Genomic DNA, 26104 nt, shown 5'->3' with positions numbered 1-26104 from the left:
TTTAAATTAGTTTCGAAAACTGTTCAGCTAGCTTCGTGCGCATCGGTGCCTTCGCCCAAGGCGCACACTGCTTTTCTTTCGTGCATTGTGGGTTCTGTTCTGGACGGTAGGACACAAACACACACACATCGACTAGCGCACCACATACGGTTCGGTTGATATATTTTGGCGATATGGTGGCTCTATGAAACCATTAGTTTCTTGTATGGGGCCAACCGAATACCGAACTGTGCCATTACACAGATCAAGCTTTACACCCCCAAAACACCCCCCTCACATTTGGTGGCGGTAGCTCGAAAAGTGTCAATTAAACGATGGTAACTTAATTCACTTCAAACGAACCAGCTTTTATAGGGTTCGAAAAGAAAGTTCGAAGTAACGGGCCGGCCGGCCACCCTGCAGGGCGAAACTTTTTCACCAAACAAGCAACCACAAATACTGCCTGTCAGTTACATTATGTCCAACACCTAGCGTGGCATCAGTCGCTATTTATTTGACAACCGCCATTTTACCACCACCTTCCGATCCGTGTATTTGTATTGACTCAGCGCACGGTTCACCGAAGAGAAATTTAATTTATTTGCTAATATATGCTAATGGGAATATTAATGTGGTCGAAGGGTGGACGACTGACGGAGGTGCAACGCTCACCATGGGTGCTAAATGACAGCTTTGTTTTACATTTCGTTTGACCCATTGGGCAGACATTTTCCACCGCATTGACTGGACGGGTGAAAATGGGGACGAAACCCCATCAAACATAGGCAGGTTTGTTAATTATCGCAATGGTAATTGGGTAATTAATTTTCAACGCTTTTTTGAGCCGACGACTCAAATGCTGATATGTTAATGAAAGAGTAATTTTGAATTGATATGAAGGAGAACCGATTAGGCTTTTTATGCTGTTCTTGTGATGTTACAAGACGATGATAAAATAAACATCATTCTAAATCAGTTACGGAATATAAAACGGACTAAAAGAAAGGATTTTTTCTAACCCTATCAACATGGTTTAAAATATTTGCCATGCTTTTAAATTCCACAAGGACAGCCCTGCCGTATGGCTAGAACTAGTTTGATCACCTAAAGAAAAAAAAATCTAACTCACAAATACGCTTCCAAATTTTAAAAGTTTTGACCAAAGCTGTGGAAAGTTGAGCAATAAAATCCCTTTCAACTGGTTTTGAATGCGTCTGCTCTATCCAATGTGTATGCTCGGGATTGTTTTTCTAGGCATGTCTATAAATGATTTCAAGGATTCTTCCGCTCATTCTCATTCCGCAAACGCCTAGCATTGTCAACAGATAAGAATGCTAATATTGCTTTAGCTGAGGTTTGTTCCCAAACTAAATTCATTTCCGAGAAAAATATCAAAGCAGATGCAACAAAAAATCTGTCAACTCGATGTTTCCTTTCCAAACTTTTTCAATTATTTCGACCGAATCAAAACATCAATACGGGATGTTAAAAAAATAATATGGTGAACAGGTATGCCACATATTAGATGACGTTTATCAAAGCAAACAATTAGGTGCATTAATTTGTTCTACAAAATTTGTTTTACCACTTTCAATAGTTCTCTTTGGATAACAAATCATCAACGGCCTATTCCTATTTCCACACGTATTTTCCTTCAATTCATATCAATTTTGCCTATTTACTTCGCATAGACTAAAGCAAAAGGGGAAACAAATATTCGACAAAAACTTGTCGAAATAACATTGATTTTTTGCCTCAAAGTTACTGTAAGTAGCTCTGGAAAGTTTTTTGTCCATTCAGCACATCGACTGCACGAACCGTGCCTAAATCCAGGCCACTCGGAAGCAAACATATAATTTATCACTATCGATTATGTTCAATACAATACAGAAACCAATCTCCAACCTCCAGCGCCTCACATATGCCTCCTTTTCTCCCCCGGCACGCATGAACAGCTGCGTTGAAACTTTTCATGATCTTCATTTACAAATGGAATGAAACAGCGGGCAGGAAACCCCACCGTGAGCCTGCCCACTGGGCACACAAGGATCAAACGCATCAAGCCAAAAGCAAACATCGTTTTGCTCGCAAATGCAAACACAACGCACGAAGTAGCGCCTGACTAACGCATTCAACTATTGCAGGCTCACTAACGTATGTTGTTCCGGGCGACTGATTTTCCTGTAAGCGTTTTTCCTCCTTTTTGTCGCTCTGCTCTGCTGGCATTACATAATTCAATCCTTCAAAGCGATAAAGTGTGTGTGCACAAAGATCGTGATTTATTTTGGAGCTTCCACTTACCGGTGCTGTACAAGTTTGCGTTTGTTTTCTTTTTTTGTCCTGTGTGCCTATCGATTTATAGCCGATTTGAAAACAAACGAGATTTGCATTCGTACACACCGGCTGCTTCAACATTAAAGCTCACGTCACTTTCATTTGTCACTGTGTACGGTGGGAATTGATATATTTTGTCACCAAATTAATTTATGTATCGAATGCTAATCAACTGTAATAAATATGCAAGCACTGTTGCCGTTTGTCCCTTCCAGTTCCTTTGCTGTCCGTCATGGGAAGCATGCCATTAATCACAATGCAAAAATAAGCAAACAAATCGTTTCGTTTAACACTTCCACACGTATGTGAGAGTGGAATGGTATGACCTGCATTCATTCACTCGCTCGTTCATCCGGGGAACAAATTTGATCTTATATAGAACGGTAACGAAGGACAGTTATTCGGCGGGATGCAGGTATGAGACAGTCAACAGACTGCATGCCATTGTGGTTGAGCTATGTCCAGAGCGATAACAATGGCAAAAATAATTGAATTTATCGATAACTTTCAAACTTTTGTTGACGCTGGTCTTCCGGAAGATGCTTTCTTTGCGGAGAACTAACTCCATACTGCTCACGAAATTCGACTGGACCTCTGATGATGTGTCGTCTTATCTCATCGACCACACGCCCTCAGTATCTGGATTGCATACATCCAAAGCTATCGTAGCCTTCGTTTTCCATTACTGAATTCTAAATCATATCCTAAATCATTTCACGAAACCCGGATATCTCTCGGGATATTCAACATCAGTTCAAACAAACAAATATCCATGAGGTTGGAATTTTTCTAGAATACCAAACTACTTTTGACAGTAACTTCAATAAAGCTCAGCAAGCCATCTCCATACAACTAGCATCGCACGTTTTCCATCCAAGGCTGCAGTATATTTTCCGAGAATTAAATGTCTCTGCCCTACCGAAAAGCGTTTTTCTCCACAATCGACCCACTATTGCATTTATTCCTTCCCATTATAAGTGGCATTGCAGGGGGTTCAACCGAGCACACACACAAACATATATATTTTCACAGCTTAACACAGCACACGAATGAATTGAACGTGGAAAGTGCACACATTCAACCGTTGGCAATTACATTATCCCGCCAGCAACATCCATAAGCTCAAGCGTATGCACCGTAAATGGTAAAGCAATCGAAATCGGGTACAAATTTCATTTTTGACGGTTTCATACGCCACAATTACATTAATTGATCCCACTTATCCTGCTGTTCTGCTTACTTCATTAAGGCAATATCAACGTTCGGTGAGAATAGAGATGTCACTGAAGAGAATTGTGCATGAGCGTAGTCTGTTAATATATAGTCTGTTAATATATTTTCTTCCTTTATCTATCAAAAGATAAGAAGAGTTATATGAATTGTGTTAAAAAAGTATTTTAAATTGTATTTTTGATATTAAAATACAAGAATAAATGTATTGCCCTTGTTCATAATATGGTTTTTTGACAACCTGCACAAGCGCAGTAAAATCCCGGAACTCATTAATCCTTCCGCTGGATTATAATGTTTCGCCGTGTTCTGACGAAAGCTGCGCTCGAATTATCCCCGAATTGTTTTATTCACAAACTGTGCGCTCTGCACCGTTCGGAAAACGCATGATTTCCAGGTCATCAGTGCCCGTCCCAATACAGCATCTACACCCTTTATTAAGAAATATCGGAATAATGTATGCATACACAAGTGCGTCAAAAGGGATACGAAACTTTAGGATATACTCAGTCATGTGTCACGTGCGTGCATTTTGTTGTCCTGAAAGTAGACACTTGGTTGGTGGCTTAGAACGGAAAGCTCTAGTTCAGTTTTTTCTCCATCCATACGACGGAAAGCGGATTTTTTTATCGCAAAAAAAAGGATTTATGTTTTTCGACGATCCGCAAGCTTTTTGTTTCCGTCCAAAACGGCTTCCGATGCCGCCTTTTCCATGCTATCGATAGGACGCACAGCGTTTGTTTAAGCACAGCAAAATAGTAAAATGGATCTACTACAGTTTTTCTAAAATAAAAATTGCCCTCTAACTCTTTCGCTATGTTTCGTTCTCTTTTCCACCCACAGTGCTGATGGAGAATACGTGGTAACAACGCTTACGAAAGCCATCCTTCATTACACGGGAAAGGTCATCTGGACCCCGCCAGCAATTTTCAAATCATCGTGCGAAATCGATGTACGCTACTTCCCATTCGATCAACAGACATGCTTCATGAAATTCGGATCGTGGACGTACGATGGCAATCAGGTAAGATAAGGGCACATATATTAGTTTTCTCCCATTTTTTCTTCAAAACAAAAATAAACGTTATTCGCAGTAAACAAAATCCAACTGAATTCCTCGTTACAAAAAAAGGAAATCAACTTTTGCGATCTCATAAATGTTTAATGGCAACTGTAACGCTTATCAAGTGATCGCAATCAACAGTGTCAGCTTAATTTAGCTTTCAATAATTAATTTTCTAATCATCTATGGCAAAACAACAACAACACCTAATTAAACATGATGTATTTCGTCTAGCTCAGACATCCTTCTTTTGCTACACTCGTCTGAAAAATACTACAATCAATTATGCATTGCGTGTTTGTGTCGTGTTGTATTTACACTTTTAAGTTGTTTTTTTCGTATAACTCGTTACGCCTAACACAAAATGATTAAAGGACACAGCGATATTTGAATGTAATGGCAAGCAAATCCATTGTGAGCTTTGCTGAAAGCATCCATTACCCTAAATACGCCCTATCTGTTGCATAAACAATAGCAGCCAAACGCCAGTATCGGATGCTTTTGTTACATTGCAACAAAGAGCAACACACCAAATTTAAAAGAGTGTGAAACAAAGTTTTCTCCTTTACTCGGTGGAAAGTACGCCTGCCTGCCCAATTTTTACTGTAGCAGCAGCAGCAGTAGCAGCTGTCCTAATCCATAAACTTTGCCTCTTGATAGAACCACCAGCCTCGGGTCCTGCCTCCCACCTCAGCACACTTCTTATCGAAAATTATGAAAGCGATAAAAGTGATAGCAAGAAAACATAAACAACACACACACAAAAACACCCGTACAGACGATGATGAACTAGGTCGCTGTCAACGAGCCAATGAGTTTTGTCAGGGGAAATTTGGTCATTTTTTTTCATCTGCTTCTTCTTCCGAGGACCTTGATGGATGGATGAAAGTTAGCACGGCCGGCTTCGGGAACCGTCGGTTTGCCATTGGCTACTGGAGCGGGATCCCAACGCTTTTTTTTCTGCCAAAACATTATTCGTCTTTCGCTTGTCCTTCTGGTACCGGGAAGTGTGGCAATGGTTTGAGGATTTTCTTTAAGCCCTTCGCCGCTACATAATTTGCCCTCGGGCCACCAGGGAAAGGTTTGGCACCGGTTTGGTCGATTTCCATCTCGCACACACGCACATTCCCATCGACCACCATTCGTTGCCGCTCAGCCGTATCCATTTTGGTGTTCTCGCGGTCGGTCATTCCTTCGCGCTCCGGCACGGATCGCTAGCCCTCCCGAGCGTTTCTTCCAGTGACGACCGGAACGCGGCAAGCGTACGATGGAAAATTAATAACGGCGCTAAAAGCAAAAAATAAACTTCTTATTTTGTCAAACAATCATCGCACTGTAGCGAAATGGAACGGAAAAAGTTGATCTCACTCGCGCCCGCGCGAATATGCGCGAGCTGCTTGTTGGCAGTTAATTTTCTACATCAGTCGACCGATCCAACAACACTCCCTATAGGAGTTTGGGAGAGGATAGGGCGGGGGGGGGGGGCAGTGGCAAGACAAATTTTCCCCCTCCGTCGAAACGAGTTACCGAAGCCTCGGTGAATGGTTGAATTGATTGGTGAAATGATTGCGATGAACGAGCGATCGATTTGTACCAGCAGAAGGGCCTTGCGGTTCTGCCCGAACGTCACCATTAACCACGACGGTGCGGGGTGACGCCTTAGGTTTGGGGAATGGTTTGAAACCATTGGAAAGTGGACGATTTCCAAGTTAAAAGCACTAGGGTGGCAGCATCGCTTGGCACAACCAGCCTTACCCGTGGGTGATGTGCGTACACCGGTAGTTAGAGTCTTCGCGCAGAGGTTTTTGTGGCGTAGCAATGAAAATATTTGCCATTTCCCATTTCATCACCGTAACCGTTCAATTTTTCTCCGAAACGTCCGCCGTCGCAGATCTTAACCGCACCCCTTAGCGGCTTCTCGTGCTGCGCGCTTCATCCTTGCGCCTACTTTACGCTCGTGGCGCTTCTGTGTATTTTGCTGTTGCTGGCATCAAAACAACACGTCCAACAACCTTGGCTTTTCCGGTGGAGCTACATTCCTCTCCTTTCTTCCTTCCCCGTGTCCAGGCACGAAAGGTTAAAAGGCTTTTGACGTACACACAAACGGGTGACAAATGAGGGCATTGTGCAAGAACTGGTGCGCGTTGATTTGATTCGCGTGCTCAACTGTGCTACACAAACAAGCATAATTTGTTGTGTGTACATAGGCAAACGGTGGCCTGCCGGCAGCCCGTGCACTGCTGCTGCTAGTTGTATGTGAATTGTGACTGTCAAAGTTTGTTTTGCTTTGAAGCATATTCATATGGATTGCCGTTGTCAAAATATGTCCTCCAAAGCAGCTAGCGTGAATGTGGAGCTCAGCGTGCCTGAAAGGCGTGAGACGTTTATCGATTGAGCTTTGTGTAACTTTGACAGTTGTGACAAATGGTACAATTATTGATAAAGGTTTCTTTTTTTAAATAAGTGTGAACTTACAACGCAATAAGGTATTAAAATAAACCATACACTGTTCTATAAAGTCTTCATAGTCATTATACTTAGACGGTTTCCACATTGTACGTCAAGCCTTTAGTTCTGACGCAATATGATTTGAATATTTAAACTCAGCCTTCATCAGGTCGAAATAGCTGGTGGTAGTTTGACAAATTTCCTTTACTCTGAGATTACTTACTTGATGACAATGAGCTGTTCTCTACAAATGGCTTTATAACTTGGGTATCAAAGACAATTACTTCAAGGACTGTTTGAGAATGTTAGTGTATGTTTTCCTCACTTAATGTTGATAATATTAATAAGTAGCATATTCTCAATTCTTCTTCAGAATTTTTATTGTGTTAAAAAAATTAAATAATTTTAAAACACCTTATACGGCTTTTTTCTCATATCAATACCAACAGCTCCCTCCAGTGATATTCCCTTTCAACTGCTGATGGAAGTGGACCCAATTTCATTACCATTGCACCATCAGCCGGCCAATTAAGGGGCGGACTATTTTCAACGAAAAAAAAGGAAACAAATACCCTGTCAAGTGTGAACGTCAAAATTGACCAGTCACCTGAGCAAAAAGCCATTGCATTCCAACTTGCAAAAATGAAGCCAAAAAAATACAGTTCAGCACCCTTTTTTTTTGCACACTCAGCTGCTCGATGAAAAGGCATGAGACAGCTACGCTCAACAAAGACAGCCAAAGACGTTAGCCATCACGATGGTTACACGGTGGCGAATGAGACAAATTGACGAAAATATGATTTTTATACTTCTTCCGTTTATACCATTCCATCTCACGGTCGCTTTCCGCCACTGTCCGGTGTCACTGCGTTGAGCCTGCACAGTGCAAGGATGGAACCTCATAAAAAACGAATCGTAAAACGATGCTAGACGATAAAAAAGCATTTCCATCGAGAAACCAAGCGACGCCTGCAAAATGCTCCCTGCTTGAAGTCTATTGCTGGCGAAACTTCACCTCCCGGGTGCTCTCCAGGTCGGCGATTGGGGGAATGGCGGGAAAGTGGGTACCCCAGCACCGTTGACGCCCTTCGTCCAAGTGGTTTGCTTCGCTTTTCGTTCTATTTTACCACTTTCTTGCCAAGCTTAAGTCACATTTTTTGCCCTTATATTTTTCACTGAGCATCTTGAGGTACTTGTTTTATGTATTTCTTTTTTCTCCCCGTTTTTTGTGTGCGCTTGTATCACTTATCCCGCGCCGGGAATAGCAATAAAATGCTGCCGGAACGGAGTGAAAATGTATCATCGAATGCAGTGAACGAGAAAAAAAAAATACGCACACACACAGCGCAAGTGTTCTCTCGACCTAAGCTCATGCAAACGGTCCGCGCATAAAGCTCACCCAAGCGCACCTTTTCCCATCCGATCGGTTTCGACTGGTAGCGGTTGATGGGTTTCGCGAATAAATGGCGCACCGTACCGCACCATTAGCATATAACCGGTAGCGGTACCATCGGGGTACCATTTTTCCCTCCCCCCTAATGGATGGGGAAAACCTTCTTCTCTTTTTATTTACCGTGCAGATTTGAATCAATTGCGCTGCAAGGCAGGGGATATAAAACATAATTCCTGGTGAAATGTAAATCAATTCACGTGCCGCGTTTTCCTTTTTGCTTCACCAAACCGCCCGGAGGCGGTTGTAATACGGTGGGGTACGATGGAAAAGGACGGTTGTTTTGTATGCTAGACTGTTTTATAATTGAAAAATGACAATTATGCTTAATTTTATTTTATTTCTTCACAAACGAATGAATATTATAATATTGCGATATTTTATGCAAAGTTCTCTATGTCAAAAACTTCGAAAAATTTGTATAAATCCATACTTGATTTTTTTTTATTTATTCATTCTCAACTTAAACGGTTGAGCCACGATGCCTGCCAATAAATCAGCCTTTTTAGCGGACGCCCCCCAATTAAACCAATGGTAATGAGATATTTTACACATTCTCTAGACCTCTTACTCATCCAGATAGACCTAAACAGACTTGAACACCGAACAGGAGATGGTCCTGTAGCCTCCCTGCGTCAATCTTCACACGGCAGGACCCGGGTTCTAATCCCATTCTAAACGTCTTCCCGTACGCTACGGATAAAATTAAGTTTTTTAATTTTAATTAAGAATGCCAGAAATGGGAGTCAAAATCCCTTCCGAGATTGTAGCGCCAAGGAATTAGAAGCCGAAGGCTGTTATGGTATAGGAGTTGAATAAGTATAGCAATTCAGTCAAGTTAATATTACTCTTGTGGCACTAATAAAAGTAACTACTCTCCATATTCTTCCTAAAAGTGAAAACCTTTTGTAAAAATCTCGAATGTGATTGGAATTATGCAACAGCATTACATGGATATAACACGGATCGTCATCTTAATGATCCTTTCAATTGTTTTCAATTCTTCAAAGATCATCTTCTCTAGCTCTACAGCCTCAAGTGGTCTTGTTCTACCGAATCTGGCTTCTTTGACTTCATTATACGGGTCAGTTAGCACTAGTTCTGAGTCAGAATAATCTAGCTTCTTTTTTCTTATTATTCCCCTATCTCAACTACAGTACTGACAATATCTTTGAAGAGTATTTCTTCTATAAGAATATTAAACGATGTAATATATTTTACGAGAAATAACTGTACTCTTGTGCATTATATATTATTCATGGCAAATAATGTCCATTCTGGGGGCGGCCCGGGGGTAGATGTGACAGCGGCGCCAGTCTTCACACGGACCGAGGTTCAAATCTGATCTGGGCCGTTCCCCGTAGCGTGGACTGACTGATCCTACTATGCGATATCGACAAGTCTACTACTTATCAGGCGCTACAACCGCTTTGCGGTCTTGGCCTGCTGCAACAATCCTCAATACCGCTCACTGTTTAGCGCCGTCGTCTGCCAATCCGTTATCCCGGCCTTTCTGGCGGACGCATCAACGCCATCACTCCATCTCAATTTGGGCCTACCACGCCTCCTCTGTCCGTGTGGACGGCCTTTACGGGCTGGGTCGTCCGGTGTCATTCTCATGACGTGACCATTGTCCTTCCACATATTTGGGGCTAAAAATCCTTCTGAGCATCTTCCTCTCGAACGCGGCTAAACAAAATAAAAATACATCTGGACATATGTATGATCACCAACTTGAACTCAGAAGCCCTTTCACGGTTTAGAAAAGCAAATGTCTCCAAACCATAGCGAATTGTATTAATTTTTGTTATATAGTTTTAAGCCAGGTCGTTCTTCATAAAAGTTAAACAAATATCGTATTGAAGGCCCCCCTACCAGATTGCCTTAAATCCTTCACTCGTGAGTTAATTATTTGTTTATCATGACCAATCGTACCATGATGGCGCCATTATCAAAACACCGCCCTCCAAAACGACTTCCACGGTGCTACGGTCCGGTAAATCTGTACGCTGCCGCCATTACACAATGCCTATCACAAAGTTACGCAGCGTGCGGTGAGGATCAATGCTTCAAATTAGCACCGAACCGGAACAGCAGAATAACTTCGGCGCAGAGTTTCGGTGTATTATTTTTCTCCTCGTTTTTTGGTGTATTGTTTGTTTGTATTTGCGCTATCTTGCATCCGGCCGCTGCTACTGCCCGAAGCAAAAGTCAGGCCCACGCGTTTCGCTTATCGGAAAAGCTTCATCGTCATAATTTAATAAGTTTCTTTGCGGCACATTAGTTTCCGCCCCATGTTTGTATTTGGTGCTTAAAAAGCGGATCTAGAGTTTTCTTTTTTTGCTGTTGTTGTGCCGCCAACTTACAGTGTGATAAGTAAAAAGTTGATGATGGTGTTGTAATTTGCTACCGCAGCGGGGCCATTCCGCTCCGATCCACTCCGAGCGGTGGATAGTGGCAGAGGTTTTTGCTCGACAACTCACGTTTGTTTTTAACAGCCTTATGGTTGTGGTGCAAAGTATGTCCTTCACATGATCTCCTTCTGCCTGCACCGGAGTTAAGTACTCGCGGCCATTTATCGCGCATATCTGATGATCCGCTTTCCGACCAACTGAGCATTCTCGTGGAGCTTTGGGCATATTTCAAGGGCCCCATACGGCCCCAGCGGCCTTATCGTGTCCCATCTTGCCGGTCGGCATGTTTTTGGGCGTATGTTTCATTTTCCCGTGTTCTCTTCGTTCTTATCTCATTTGATTTGTTTCTCGGTGTTTCGCTTTGCTACCCGAATTAGCAGCGAAGTCCATCGCAACTCTGGACCATTCTGCAATAAGAGAAAAGATTTAATTTACAACCATTCGCGAAAAGTATGGTGGACAAAACACTTCCCTACAAACAAAAACGCAAAACAATATCTCTGAAGCAAGTGTTGTGCTTGCTTACGTTTACTTTCGTAATGCAAAAGACTTCGCGAGTTGAACTCCCGAAAGCTACCGGTACTGTCCAAAGTTCACCCAATATCCAAACCAATAAGTAGAACGCATCTTTTGGGGTCCGTTCTCTGTTAAAACAACATCCAGAAGAAAGCACACTGTAACGTACAACACCAAAAACGTTCACTGCTTCTGCATGGTTTCCTTCACCAATGGTCCATTTCCGGTTAGGAAGCGTGGAACAAAAATCTACAAGCAAGCCCGCTCGGTCTTTGCGCCCTTACAAGAGTTCTTTCGCTTCAGCTCCTCACAGACAGCTTTCTTTATGGTTTCTTGCTGTCGAGTAGTGGCGGCAGCATTATTTATGCTTTCGTGTTATCATTAAATTGCATCTGCCCGTGTAATTCAATTCACTGTTGGAGCGCCCCATATCGTTCCCCAGAGAACGCTAGCCCTCCCTGTCGGTATGTCCACGAGGAACGGCCAAGAAGCCCGTTTCGCCGACCATTGTTACAATATTGGTGTCTCACGGAAAAGAACGAACCGGAGCCAACCATTGCTTTGTCTCCTGACTTCCCAGCAGGAGTTTGTGCATTGGTGCATCAAGCTTGGAAACTTTCTCAAAGTCTCTGAAGGCCCATTCAGGCGAAATGCCGACAGTACAAGATGTTGGTATCGTTCAACAGCCAAGAAAGGTTGCACACAGTACAATCTTCAGGCAAACGTGCTAGCATGCAATATGCAAATGGTATCACATTAGGTATATTGAACTTTTATTGAACTACACAACAAAAACGCCGCCGCCCAAGAAACGGACGATATCGGCCTGATACACACTTAAATTGAATTTCGCTCCATGCCAAAACTGTTCTAATATTAATGCAATAAAAGTGATGCATACACCCCAGCCAAGGGTGGAAAATTGGGGAAAATTATTCTTTTTTACCCTCCACACCCTCCAAATGCTCCTCAGTAAAGTAAACTGTTCTCCCCATAAAGCGATTTGAATGTCTCGAATGGTTTCATGTTCGAAAGCATCCACCGACACTATCCGAACACTTTGCACGAGGGGCTGAGCTGCGTCGGTCGGTCCATATTACTACACTGTTAATCAAATGAAACGTACTTTACCGTACGGTCCTGGCATAAAACTAAGGGAAAACTTTCATTTTCCCGGTGCAGGAAGTGGGCAGGCCGAACGGGCCTGTACGGTGAAGGTGAAACGGGTTAGGATCGACATAAAACAACAGTAAACTTCTGCTCCGACTCCGACCACCGTAAGAAACCTCGGAACTTCCTAGCGTGGATGAGCTTTGCCACAATCGCTTCATTTATCAGCGTTAATAAATTATTGTGAATTTTTATTACAACATTCGCGCTAAAACTGCAGTTTTATGTACCACACAAGTACACTTTATTATGGCCAGTCCGTTCACCATCGGAAACGGGTAGAAGCACGGTAGCGTTGGATAAGCATAAAGTCGGACTCGAGGATTGGGGAAACTTATTCCACTCATTCGGGCGTCTTAAAAGATGTACATCATAAAACCGGGTCACTATCTTGTGTTTTGCGTGGCACTCTGTGCCACTCTCGCAACGACTATCCACCGAACAGTAATCCGGACACTTTGTTAATGGGCACTACATTGCCGACCACTTTGCTGACGGAGCCAAGCCCTTCGCCCAGGAACGAGCAGGAAAGTGATTTCAGCGCTTCCAGCTGTGCCCCCCAGATGGACAGTTGACAGAATCTGTAATCATGTATGGGCCATTTAGTATCGCCAGCACCAACCCGTCCCCGATTCTTGCCCTCACCTGAAGTCATTATCCACCGCAATCTTTTCGCCGACCTTCACGAACGGTGTTCCCTTGCTGGAGAAGCTCTTGAAAACATTGTCCTGATGCATGCTGGTCATGTTGAGGTACGCAAACTTGGCTATAAACGAAGCAAATGACTTCCGCGCGTTAATGTCCTTCGCTGACTTGACGGACGCCGATTGGATGGGATTTCCGAACACGTCGTGCGTATCGAACAGCAGGCCCAATTCATCACCGTGCGCCACCAGCCGCTCGTCCGCACCGTTCTTCCCTGCCTTGGCCACGATTGGCAAACCGGTCAGGAAGTCACGCCCTCTCGTGTTGTCCGACCGGTGCTCGAAGCTGTACATGAACGCTTTCGAGCTTTTGCTCCACGCCTGGGCAGACACAACGGCGGGCAGATTGAACACGGCATCGGTCGTTGCTTCCACGAGTTTGCCCAACACCTGTGTTACATCCCAGTTGCTTGGGATTTCGAGATACTTGTCCAGTTTCAGTACGCCCCCGACGCTATCTAACGCTTGTACCTGCTTCTCCACATTCAGGAACCCGTCCAACCCAACCAACGAGCTTGTTTTTTTGAGGAAATTTGTAGCTCCTTTAAATGTGGACTGGATCTCTTTCACTAAAAAAGCGACAAATTGTGAAGCCACTGTGGTCCATTGATGAACATTGATCAGTTCCAAAACTTACCGTCGATCGCGTTAGCTGTTTCGTCTTTTGTCACACCGATCAGCAGCGGGATTTTAGGGAAGTCTCCGGCCAGCAGCGATGCCTCCGGTTTGTCCGTCAGCAATCCCAACAGCCCCCGTCCATCATCTTTCTCCTCGATGACAGGATTAAGGCCAGCCTGTGGCGTAACACCATTCACAAGTTTTTCACCACTAAACCGCTCTGCCTGCAGTTCCGAATCCATCAGCACAATCTCCTCGGTTGTCTTGGTGCGCAGACACTTCACCACTTCGGTTTCATTTCCAGCCCCACAGCGATGGCGCATGGTAGCTTCTTGGTACGCAACCTGAGGTTCCCGTTCGTACGCATTCGGTTGCACGGACGAACCGGACATCGCAACCACACCGGTGATAGAGCTTCGCGCCATAGTGGCCGAGGCAAGCACCATCGCAGCCGATGCACCCGATCCATGACCGATCAGCTTGATCTGAGCCGGATCTCCGCCAAACCATCCGATATAATCCTTCACCCATCGAACAGCCGTCGCCATATCGAGCAGGGCCAAGTTACCGGACAAATCACGACTTCCATCCCCGACCATACCGAACGATCCGAGCCGATACTGGATCGGGACAAAGATCACGCCGTTTGCGGTGAGCGGTTCGGCACCGTACTGAGAGGCCGACCCGTACCGATAACCTCCACCATGAATCCACACCACCACCGGCAATCCCGTCGTTTCGTCCGGCATCTGTGGGGTGAAAATGTTAAGCAGCAGACAATCCTCGTGGCCGATCACGCGGTACGGATTGTCCGATTTCGGCTGGGGACAGGGTGGTCCGTGCTGAGTTGCATTGATGTCTCCACTGAGATGACGATACTGAGGCCGTGCGAAACGATTCTGTCCGGTAGGAGATTCCGCATAGTGAATGCCTAGGAACGAGTAGAGTCCTGAATTGCGGTTACGCAGGCCCTCGATACGAGCTGCCCGACCACCAGCTCGCACAAACACTACCGGATCATCGAGCGGAGGTGTGGCTGATCGTATTCCACCAACGATTCCTTCACAAGGTACTACCAGCACACCAAACAGAAGTGAAGCACAAAATCCAATACTTAAAGTCGCTAGAACCTTCTTCCACGCCATTCTGATGCTTGACTCCGTGGCCCAACCTAAAATGCTACTAGCGATCGTAGCTGAAGCGTAGCTATTTCTTCGTTTATCAGTATGCGATCCTGCATAGTATGGCAGCTGGAGGGCGAAACAAAAAGTTCCCTTGGCTTTCGAATATAATATGCAAAAATTAAATCTTACTTCGAAGATAGTTTGGCTAGTTGACTGCTTGTTTTCAGTTTATTATTCAGTTATTAATTATTTTGAAAGTAAATTTCAGTACGCTCAATTATAATTTAAAACGCGTCAACTTGGGTAACTATTATGTATGTCTCCACTGTACTCTGTTGCAAATATCTTTACGTCCGACTTATTTTAACATGATCGTTTCCACTCACAAGGGTACAGCCTGAACAATGTTGCGATAAACGAATCTGAAGAGAATGCTCGCCAGTGAAAGTGTCCAAAAACAACCAGAACCTCTCTGACTCTACACTGATTTCGACTTAAAAATCATTCAACGCCCTCAATCTCAAACTTTTGCCTCAAAGTCTATTGATCGTATTCCGATCGTACGTATCTCAACCAAAACTTCTCTAAATAGCTGTAATTGCACCACTATCCAATATGCAAAACATAGACTGGACGTAATAAATAATTACACTCAACTATTCGGATAAACGTTCAAGCAGTCTTGTTTTATTTACCTTGCCATTTAAGTCTTGTTCGTATCTGCCGCAAAAACCAGACAGCCAACTATGAACAAATCGCCTGCAACTATCCACAGCTCGCCCTCTAGCCTTCAGCGGATAGGTTCGTAACATTGACTTCGGCGTTCGGCCCAACTTGGTGTAAGTTTTTTTTACGAGTCTTTGCCGCTTCTTCGGTCAACTTTTATTACCCAATTCCCTGGACCAGACAGGGCTTGGCTCGTATCGAGCCGAGCATCGAGCGTCGCTATGCTACGTCAAAGACCTTGCGACGAACAGCGCGAGCGTCGCTCCAGATTCCGGTTTATCACGATACACGGACAAGATTGTTTGCACCATACGTTAGGGACATAGTTGCTTTGTTTTTATTGCTATTATTGAAACCTTCGTGTTGTGCTGTCCTCACATGTTGGGTTTGGGGAAAGGGACAGACGGCCCAACTTCCGCTACAGTTTGGGCAGTTTTATTGTGGAACATTTTGCTGCTGGGCGGTAATCTCGGAACGGGTCACTAAAGAAACCGGACTCGACAGCAGCAGAATTTCGCAAAAACCAGACGAAGATAAGCGGGCCGAGTATTGCACTCGTTAAGCAGCTCACTCGTGCTGGGTAGCAATTTATGGTGTAATCAGATAGCACAATAAATACGGAATTAGAAGGGACATAAATAAAACAGACCACCATCTATCTATCGAAACTATCAGATGTAAAGCGAAATTAAAAGGATTGCCAATGCCAGCCAATCTTATATTGCCGCATCAGTAAACGCTTCGTCCATATAGATTGGAACAGCAGATACAAAATATAATAAACCTTCTCAATGTTTGAGACTCTCTCATTCTCTAATTATTCGAGAAGCATAAGCCATTTTCTAGCAACACGATGAAACCGGATCAGAAAACCCAATTTTTCTTTGTATTAGTAATGTGTGAGTGTGTTTTTTTAAATCAAATTTTACGATATTCTATTTTCAAAAACAGACCAGAGGATGCTCTTGCCAAATTCCGCTATATCGATCAGCACTCGTTCAAACTTTCAAGGCCTGTCTTGAGGCGTGTTAATAATTCATCCCAAGGCAAACCTCCTATAAAGGATCGTACCACATTTCCCAAAGTCAGAACTTTCCACGGTGTCTTGGGCGGTTTTCTACCGGGGAAACGACAACCCCGCCCGGAATGTCGCAACAGCCGATCGCATGGATTATTGGAAATCATTCCAAATCCAATTTGCCAGCTGAGTACTTCTGGTCCAGCCGAGGTACGCGCGGTTCTCGGCACGTCGGTGGCTTCACGAATGCCACTCCGGGGAATCGGTCCAACACCCCTCGATTTGTCATGATTTGTAGAATGCGAATCGAAATCGGGCGGCCCGCGTGCAGAGAATGTTATCGCCCGCCTGAACCTTCCCTTACCCCCTCTCCCCGTAACCACCCGGCCACACCAGATTGTGCCTTTCTCTAAAAGTTCCCGGTCGTCGCACCATGTGTGTTGACACATGCAGCCTTATCGGTCGCACGACGCTCGAGAAACAACATAACTTCAATGGCTATCGCTTCGGCCAACATTCCACCGTGGGGCCGTGGGCTGCGATGCCTGGCGAATGCGTTCGTCCGATGGTAGGTGCGATAAGCGGCGGTGGCAGCATCCACTAAGATAAAGGCGCCGTTTCATATTCATGAAACTTTATGATTTCCGGATCCCTCCGTCAAGGGCAACCAGCCGAAATTGTGTAATGCTGCACGCTAACGCTCCGCTCCGTTCGGAATGCGGCCTCATTTCGAATGCTCGAATTCCTCCGACAAGCCTTGTCTGCTCCCCGTAAAATGCTCCCTCCCGCAAACGGAACCCACCGGAAGGGGCTGCGATGGTGGCGATTTTCATAATTTCATATTTGTATGCATGGAAATTGGTTCCCATTCGGTGCGAAAAGTCCAGAGATTGGCAGGACACGCTGCGGAATGCCAAAGGTCAGTTCGGAGGTGTGCGGAACGGTGCGGGCAGGTGTTCCACCATACTCCCCCACTCCCATTCCCGCCCTATCAAGCAGTGGCAGGAAAGTTATGCCATTCGGATGGGAAACATACGGTACGAACACAATATACATTTATGGCTCCCCGTCAGAGTTGGCTGCCAAAACAGGAAAGGAAGGTGTCGGCAGCATCTTAAACGTCTCGAGGATGTAGGTAACCATTGGAGTTCGAGGGCAAGGAGGAGTAGATATGCTGCCATACCGTTGTCAGGCATACGCTGAAAAAGGGTCTCCACCTCCAGCAATCATTTGTCAGCACGAACGATCGCACTAACAGACATACGAACGGATCGCGCAGCTTATCGGCACACGGTACCAGATTTTTGGCATGCTCGCCTTTTGTGTATGTGTGTGTGTTTTTTTCATGTAAACAAATCACATCGTACTCCAGATTCATATGAGACGCACTCCAGAGCATATTGTTAAACAAGTTCCCAGTATCGTATCAATACAACCCCTCAACAAAACAATCCCATTCGAATCTTTCAATAATACTAGCTGGTGGCGAATTTCGACCAGCATCCCTGTATCAACAAGCCAAAACTCGATCAACCAGTAGCGGAGCGAAAAACATGTCAACATCATTCGTATCAATCGCCAGCCACCGGCCCGTTTGCTGGCAGCTGTACAGATAAATAAAATTCACCACAAAACAATATTAATGATACAATGGGAAAGAAAAAGTGACTCTAGTCGAAAAAAAAACGGAAAATTGTCCCTTCTTTCTATCAACACAAGATAAATAAATCGGGTTTTCAACATAAAACACTACAACAACCGAAATCCGTGACGGTCAAATATATTCCCACAAAGCCCCATAATCTGTACGGCTTAAAAGTGATAAAACCATCCATCCACCAATCCATCAACCAGCACACACACCCCGAAATCGTGTTTCGGATGAGATAACGAATTGAAAAATGATACAGGAAAATGGTGTTACAGGCGAGGTGTTTGATGGTGACAGCCAAACATAACAGAAGAACGTGGGTTAGCCCAAAAAAAAACCTGCGCTCATCAACATAAACATGCCCTCCGGCTTGTTGTATACATATAAAAATACGGATGCATCATTGACAACTTGACGATAAGAATGACCCTTGCGCTTCAAGAATTTCCACCCGTAAGGTTGGGAGCCGTTGCCCTCCCCAAAAAAAACTTCGGCACGCATAATTTCACAATCCTTTGCCGGAAAGGAAAACATGCGTGGAAAGGTAGTGAGAGCCAAAAAAGGAGACCTCTCCATTTTTTACTTCATTCCGAAGATTTTTCCTGTGCTTTCTTTCTTTGGTCCTTCTTGCTATTTTATCCCTTCGTATGCGCTCCGGGTCTCAAAGGGATTGATGGAGTGCGTGTGTGTGAGTGGGTAAATGAGAAGCGGAAAAATAAGAAAGAATAAAAAACCAACACGATGTCTTTCATCCCTTAAAAACCAAGTAATGTGGCCTCAAAGTCATCGAAAAAAAAATCGGGGAAAAGGATAACACACGCCCTACCTCGGACAGTATCGCTTTTTTAGACCGAAAGGGTCTAAAACACTGCTACACTGTAAAAGTGTTTAGTGTGAACTAGAGTGTGTTTCTGTGTGTGTGTGTGTGTGTGTGTGTGTGCCACTTTCAAGAGTTATTAGGAACGAACTGAAGCGAACCGGGAAGAACGATCCCAAATTCCTTACCGGAATGCTTCTTTGCGCCACCCGATTTCAGGGAAAAAAGCTTTTCGGCTGTGCATCATTTTATTTCCTTTTAAAAGTGGATGCCGATTCCCTGTGCAAGCTTCTCAGAATCCGGTGTTCGGGTTTCGGGGCCGGGCATCCCGACAGTCAGTTAAAGAATGGACACCCCCTTTCTAGGACCCAACAACTTATGGCCAAAAGATATGGCACACACACACACACACAGACCGGTCCTGTCCTTTCTGTCGTCCTCGGGTCGTTTCGATTTCTTTATGTTGCGTTTATTCGCAGCCTAACCAAGCTTCCCGTCGCCGATTGCGTGGCATTTTCAGCCCCGCCAAGCTTTCTTTGTGTCTGGGTGTGTGTATATTTTGCCTTTCTCTTTGGTAGGGCGCCGAGACAGGAAGCGGCGAAAGACCCATTTCCCAATGCTTCCGTTCCGCTTTCCCGGAGCGGAGATTGAAACCGTAGTTGGGCGCAGTTTTTCGGCCTTCTCTTTTTTTTTTTTTGTTTGTTAGCGCTACTCTTCGGGTCACCCCATGCCGAAGCCTCACAGATTGAACCGTGTAAAACAAATAAAAGTGAAGATGAAATGGAACATAAAAATTTACGACACTCGGTAAATTGAATATAAATTCGAAGCTAACTGTACACGATCCGAAGGTGGCAAATGGCAATACCGAAACACTACAGAGACACACACACACACACACACACACACACACAGACACAAAGATGGATGGTGGTAGGGCGGGATGAGACGGTGAGTGGCCAAGTGAGTGTAGATAAAATAAATTGCAGCTCAAGATATCCCTTTTGGATGATCCTTTCGAGACGGGACTTTGACTCGATGAGCACGCCCTGCCCAACAGTCATCAGCTCTTGACGAGCGTAAAGTGGGCGCCTGAAAACGGAAAATAGAAGAAAGTGGCAGCTTTCTTGAGCAACACACACACACACACACGAAGCGGAGACTGTCCAGGATGGCACAATCTCTCCCTGCCCCGAGTGTTAAGAAAAAGCGATAGGAACCACGTGCCACGGTCGCTACGGTTAGTTTTTCATCGATCAATCACCTCCCGGTGTGGTGTGCTGGTAGTGATTGCTTTCACCCATTTCACCCATCCAGACCCCCTCGGTGGGCATCGATGAAGTCTCCCGGGCCGACGTTTATTGATTCGATCAGAATCTGAAGGAGATGAAGGTTAATGCTACTCACTAACCTTCGCTAACGTGCGGCCACATTGACAGTTGATTGAGTGCAATCGTTTGCGCACGAATGTTTATCTTATGTCATCGAAGGGAAACTTGAGGTACATCGCGTATTTGGCAAACTGGGGCAATCAGCCCGGTGGTGCAGTAAATTGCACCACATCGTTGTTGGCGCAGTGAGGATGCACTTGCACTGCGGCGTACGTATTTACTTTGCATCTAGCGTGTATTTGTTTTCGTTACACTCGTGCACCGGATAAGTAGCGCTACGTCACAGGCAGAAACTACTTAACGGAAGTGGAATCTTGTTCTTCAATGCGGCTGCCGTGGCTGCTGAAATGTTTCGGTGATAGATAAATAATGGATTTACTGTAATATTCAATCCGCTCTTGACATTGATGTAATGAATTTGTTCAGTTAGTTTATGTTAGATGAGTCCGGAATTGTTTTACTTATTGAATCTTGAATTACTAAGTTGAACCCTGTTTTATCGATCTAAAAGAAGTCATCTTCTGAATACCGCGTTTTATACGTCCAAAAATTGTTAAAGGTTCTTTAGTTTCTACATTAAACACAACACATCTACGCAGAATGTGAATCAAACAGGCTTTGGGTTTTATGACTATTTGAAAAAATTAATGATGGTCTGACCTCCCTATAGCATCACAAGATCTCAGAACTTTAAAGGCCATGAGGCTGTTTCACGTTTATCATCAATATTTGCTATTGAAGACACTAGCTACAGAAATTCAGTTCCATGAATATGAGCTTGGAGATAGCTCCGTCCTAAATAAACGAAAAAAAATTTACTGCTATTAAAAATATACAAAAATGTTTAAAACACTAGGTGCGATCAATATTCTGTTAAAAAATATCAGCATAATTTTTAATGGATATTAATTACTCAGCAATCTTAACTTATTTATTTATTTATTAATGATGACGGACTGATGCCGTATTGTCACTCTGCAATCTTAAGATGATTAATAAAATATAAAAGACAAGATCAATTTTATGAAAACTTCATAGCGTCTAACCTGCTTTTATAACAAGTAACTGGTAAACTAACAGTATTCAGATGGCAATTACGTTATTGAAATGGGGTTTCATTAAATTACATTCATTATTAGTCATAATGACAACCAGCATAATTTTCAATCATTCGCTCAAAAGATTTCTATAACATTCTACATCAACGGAAGCTGTAGTATTCTAAAGAAGGACGTAAAAGATTTACAACATTTAGTGCACACACTCACACAACAATACCACATCACACCCTTATGCTCTCAGTAGCAATACAACGTCTCCCATCCATTATGTTATCCTTTTACCTGTCGGTACAATCAAGTGATTGGTAGTGCACTGAAATTGTCATTGCATTGTTCAAGCACACCCATCACCTCAAAGCCAGCGCGTACTGCTTCCGTCTGTCAGGCACACATATAAATCTGCACCGTTACCTCCTGTCCGAGCTCATGCTTCCGGGGTTTTGCGCTAAAGCACCATACCTTCTGTTTGTCTCTGTTTGCCGCAGATTGACCTGAAGCATAAAAATCAACTGAACAACAGCGACAACATGGTGAAGATTGGAATCGATTTACGCGAGTACTATCCCAGCGTGGAATGGGACATTCTTGGCGTGCCAGCCGAGCGCCACGAGAAGTACTATCCGTGCTGTGCCGAACCCTACCCAGGTAAGCGAGCCGATGCATTGTCAGAACAAAAGACGAACAACTGTGACAGCAACAAAAAAAAGGAAATGTGTCCAGATTCCGTACCGGTAGCTACCGTTCAACACCCGGTCCAGTTCGTGTATGTGTTTCTGTGTGTGTGTATTTCCGGTTTGTCCTCCACACCAACCCGTACACTGTAATTCGGTTCACCTTAACCTCCCTTTACTATTTTCTTCATCAAACTGTCGTCTCGCTCGACCGGACGCATTTAGCCTCACATTCTGCTTCGCCATCGCTTTTGTCCGTTCCGTTGCACCGATAGCACGGGGAGCCATTGGAGCCAAGCAATAACCATCGATTGCCGCATACGTGCGCTTCTTTCACGGTCTCTCCCCATTCATTGGTGCATCCCGGTGTCACTTTAAATGCTGCCCATTGACTGGCCATGCTGGTGCGGAACCTATTGAAATGCACCCACTAACACAAACCCGCGTGACACCCCACCTTTCCTTTTTTTTTTACAGACATTTTCTTCAACATCACATTACGACGCAAGACACTGTTCTACACGGTGAACCTGATCATACCGTGTGTCGGCATCTCGTACCTATCCGTGCTGGTGTTCTATCTGCCGGCCGATTCGGGTGAAAAAATTGCATTATGCATCAGCATCCTGCTATCGCAAACCATGTTCTTCCTGCTGATATCGGAAATCATCCCGTCGACCTCGTTGGCCCTGCCGCTGCTCGGCAAGTATCTGCTCTTCACCATGATACTGGTCGGGCTGAGCGTTGTGATCACCATCATTATCCTCAACATACACTACCGGAAGCCGAGCACTCACAAGATGGCACCGTGGGTCCGGAAGTTCTTCATACTGCGCCTGCCCAAGCTGCTACTGATGCGAGTCCCGAACGATTTACTCAAGGTGAGCCCTACCAGACGACGGTTTACATACGTAATTACATATCCTCTCGCTGGGTCATCTGATGAAAAAACCGTGGACCTTTTTCCTTTAAACCTGTGTGCGGGAAGCTATTAGCTTGAAAGAGATTTAGTGCCAAAGTTTGGAATCGATTTACTATTACTTCACAATTTCTTGCTAGAAGTGTTGCATTTGGCACCTAGTAAATGGGTACTTTGACAGCTCATTAACGACACTAAGAGAGAGATTGATTGAATTTGAAGTGGTTTTTCTATATTGGAACCAATTTGTCTGTAAACATGATTATTTGAAGTTTTTTCTCGGAAAACCACACAAAATGCCTTTTAATTAAGAGTTTATTAGCTACATCATGAAGCTGCCTTCAGCAAGTCCATTCAATCGATTTTCTCCTCGTTGAATAGTTAAGAAGTTCTTCAGAGTTTCTTTATTCTGAAGATTTTCTAAGCTTCAAAGAGCTAATCAACACTATTTCTGAAACAACGCAGTTCTTAATGTTATATTTTATTAATTCTACACCTATTTTAAAGACGGTTCTCTTAAGCATAACTATAAATGTCGTCTTTACCATACTGTTTCCGCATTCACTAAACAGGAGCTGGCAGCAAATAAGATTAACTACGGTATAAAAATCAGCAAAAGCAAGTTCGGTGCTGCGCTGGCCGCACACTCGCAAATGCAACCCAACTCCGGCGGTTCCAGCCCGGACTCGATACGACACATGCAGGGACGGCCAGGTGGATGCAACGGGCTACACTCGACGACAGCCACTAATCGGTAAGTGTGTTTAAAACCCCTGCCACGGGTGGAGCTGATGTTAAGTTTACAGCTGAGTGAAATGCAGCACGGATTATCGCGAAAAAGCTTACGAAGGATTAAACAAAACGAATAGAGTGGAGCTTAGGATGCTTGGTGGACATGTGAGTGTTTTCACATTGCGGGGACAAAATGAGAGATTGTTTCAAATATTTTCTTTATAAAAAAGCACTACACTCTGAAAGCTTTGTTATACTTTAATGTGAGTGGGAATATAGAAACAATGTAGAGACCTAACTCCCCGAGCTATTCTCCATCTCAGTGTGCGCCTAAATACAAGAAAAAGCTCCCCACTCGCTAACAAATGTAGATGTTCACTCGTTCTCGATCCGGCTATCGACACGATTGCCACTAACCCGATAATTAATCCTTGGCAATATTTTCATCCATCCTTCTTCGAACCACGCACGGTTGCGAGCATTTGCAGCGAGATATCTGTATCTGTGCCATTGTGCAAAGTGGACCGTGGGATCGTATCGTCGTTACACAAAAGAACACGCCACATCCTACCCCGAAGCAATTACTCTTTATCCCGCGAGGGAACCGTTCACGTGCGAATACTTAACTCCCCAACGATACCGACGTTGAAGATTATGATCTCGAATGCTCAATCGATACTACGCCCACGATTTCGGTTTCGTGGCCCTTTAATTAGTCAATCGCTATAGCGTGTTCTCTGGCTGCCATTCTGGCGTGCTTCCCTTTTCTTCCACCTCAGGTTCAGCGGATTAGTTGGTGCGTTGGGTGGTGGACTGAGCGGGCTGGGCGGCTACAACGGATTGCCCTCGGTAATGTCGGGCCTGGATGAGTCACTCAGCGATGTGGGCACGCGTAAGAAGTATCCGTTCGAGCTGGAGAAAGCGATCCACAATGTGATGTTCATACAGCATCACATGCAACGGCAGGACGAGTTCAATGCGGTATGTATGTAGAAGGTACAGTTGTACTTTCTTGTTCTGATGTGTTTTTAAACATGTGATAAAGTTTGTTTGCTCAGTCGCTGGTTAGAATCTGGTCACAAACACCCGACTTGCATGGTTAAATTAAATAAGTGGAAATTGGTTATGGTTTGTGGTGTCGGTTACACATCCAACCAACCACCAAAACCACAAATGGCTGATTTCAATCAGTGTACACACGTCATGTCAAGCTACCCAAACCCCCATTTTTTGTGTCCTCATGCACCTCGTTTTTTTGCACCTCATGCTAAGCAAACATACGAGAAAGCATTTGCGTTCCAGTAACTAAACCATATTGTAACCACACAAAAGAAGCCGAATAATCTCTCAGAGACAAACCAAACCAAGTCAAGTCCGGACAGACAAAGAAACACAATGCTACCCGTAATCGAATTGCCTTCAAACAAAATTCTGTGCCGAACTTACTTCAAAGGCATAGGCTTCCTTTTTGCTTAAAATGTCCCATTTGTGCCTTGTGGCTTGTGTGTGTGTTAAGTTCGTTTTTCTGCGATCGAGGTCGCTTAAGAAAAAACGCTTCCCCCTTCAAGAATTAGGCCCTTTCACACTAATCCCGAACCCGGACTCGGACCCGTTCGATACGCGTTCGATACAGACGGCAGCGTTTCGATACGTTTGTTGCTTCTTACATTGTTCTCTCTCCCTTTTTTCTTTGCCGCATTCCCCCACCCCAAAAAAACACATTCTTTCGGAGGGGTTTTCTCGGGTCCATTATCGGGAAAATTTATATCCACCCATTCATTTACCGCCACCATCGTTAGTGTCATTGAATTTTGTACTGGCCGTTACCGAAACCCGAACTGGTCCTTGACGCTTACAGGGCCACCTCGAACACCCACCAGGAAAAATCCCCCATTCGCTGAGGAAAAATCGAAAGGAAAATCGTTTCCGATCCGCATACCACAACCGATGCTAATGATGATTGTTTTTCTTCTACGCTTTCTTTTCTTCTTCTTTTCCATCGCTGCATCTTTCGTTCTATGCTTCGCGTTTGTGGAATTTGTGGAATTCGAATTGTTGAAATTTGGAA

At 44.3% G+C, this 26104-nt stretch overlaps 2 protein-coding genes across 2 annotated transcripts in view; one reads left to right on the top strand and one right to left on the bottom strand.

The window, feature by feature from the left end:
• The window catches only part of LOC118504507 (acetylcholine receptor subunit alpha-like 2), a 38011-nt gene that overhangs the window by 9637 nt on the left and 2270 nt on the right, over positions 1 to 26104 (top strand). Inside the window, exons 4-8 of the mRNA XM_036039037.1 lie at positions 4387 to 4567; positions 22200 to 22359; positions 22863 to 23266; positions 23877 to 24058; positions 24816 to 25017. Of these exons, the coding sequence (XP_035894930.1) occupies positions 4387 to 4567; positions 22200 to 22359; positions 22863 to 23266; positions 23877 to 24058; positions 24816 to 25017 (1129 nt within the window). The remainder of the gene's footprint in view (positions 1 to 4386; positions 4568 to 22199; positions 22360 to 22862; positions 23267 to 23876; positions 24059 to 24815; positions 25018 to 26104) is intronic.
• LOC118504506 (cocaine esterase) lies at positions 12820 to 15133 on the bottom strand. Its single transcript, XM_036039036.1, has 3 exons — positions 13946 to 15133; positions 13250 to 13877; positions 12820 to 13185 (listed from the first exon to the last, which is right to left on the bottom strand). Exons 1-3 carry the CDS (start codon positions 15069 to 15071, stop codon positions 13035 to 13037), a joined length of 1905 nt encoding a protein of 634 aa, XP_035894929.1. The 5' UTR covers positions 15072 to 15133; the 3' UTR covers positions 12820 to 13034.

Source organism: Anopheles stephensi, chromosome 2, assembly GCF_013141755.1.
Source record: "Anopheles stephensi strain Indian chromosome 2, UCI_ANSTEP_V1.0, whole genome shotgun sequence".
Taxonomy (NCBI): domain Eukaryota; kingdom Metazoa; phylum Arthropoda; class Insecta; order Diptera; family Culicidae; genus Anopheles; species Anopheles stephensi.
This window is presented reverse-complemented; position numbering and strand designations above follow the sequence as displayed.

Bases quoted from the DNA above. Each gene is read 5' to 3' on its own strand.
- LOC118504506 (XM_036039036.1), bottom strand. From the start codon at position 15,071: ATGGCGTGGAAGAAGGTTCTAGCGACTTTAAGTATTGGATTTTGTGCT. The intron at 13,878-13,945 runs GTAAGTTTTGGA...TCGCTTTTTTAG, and splicing joins AACAGCTAACGCGATCGACG to TGAAAGAGATCCAGTCCACA. The intron at 13,186-13,249 runs GTGAGGGCAAGA...ACATGATTACAG, and splicing joins GCGGTGGATAATGACTTCAG to ATTCTGTCAACTGTCCATCT.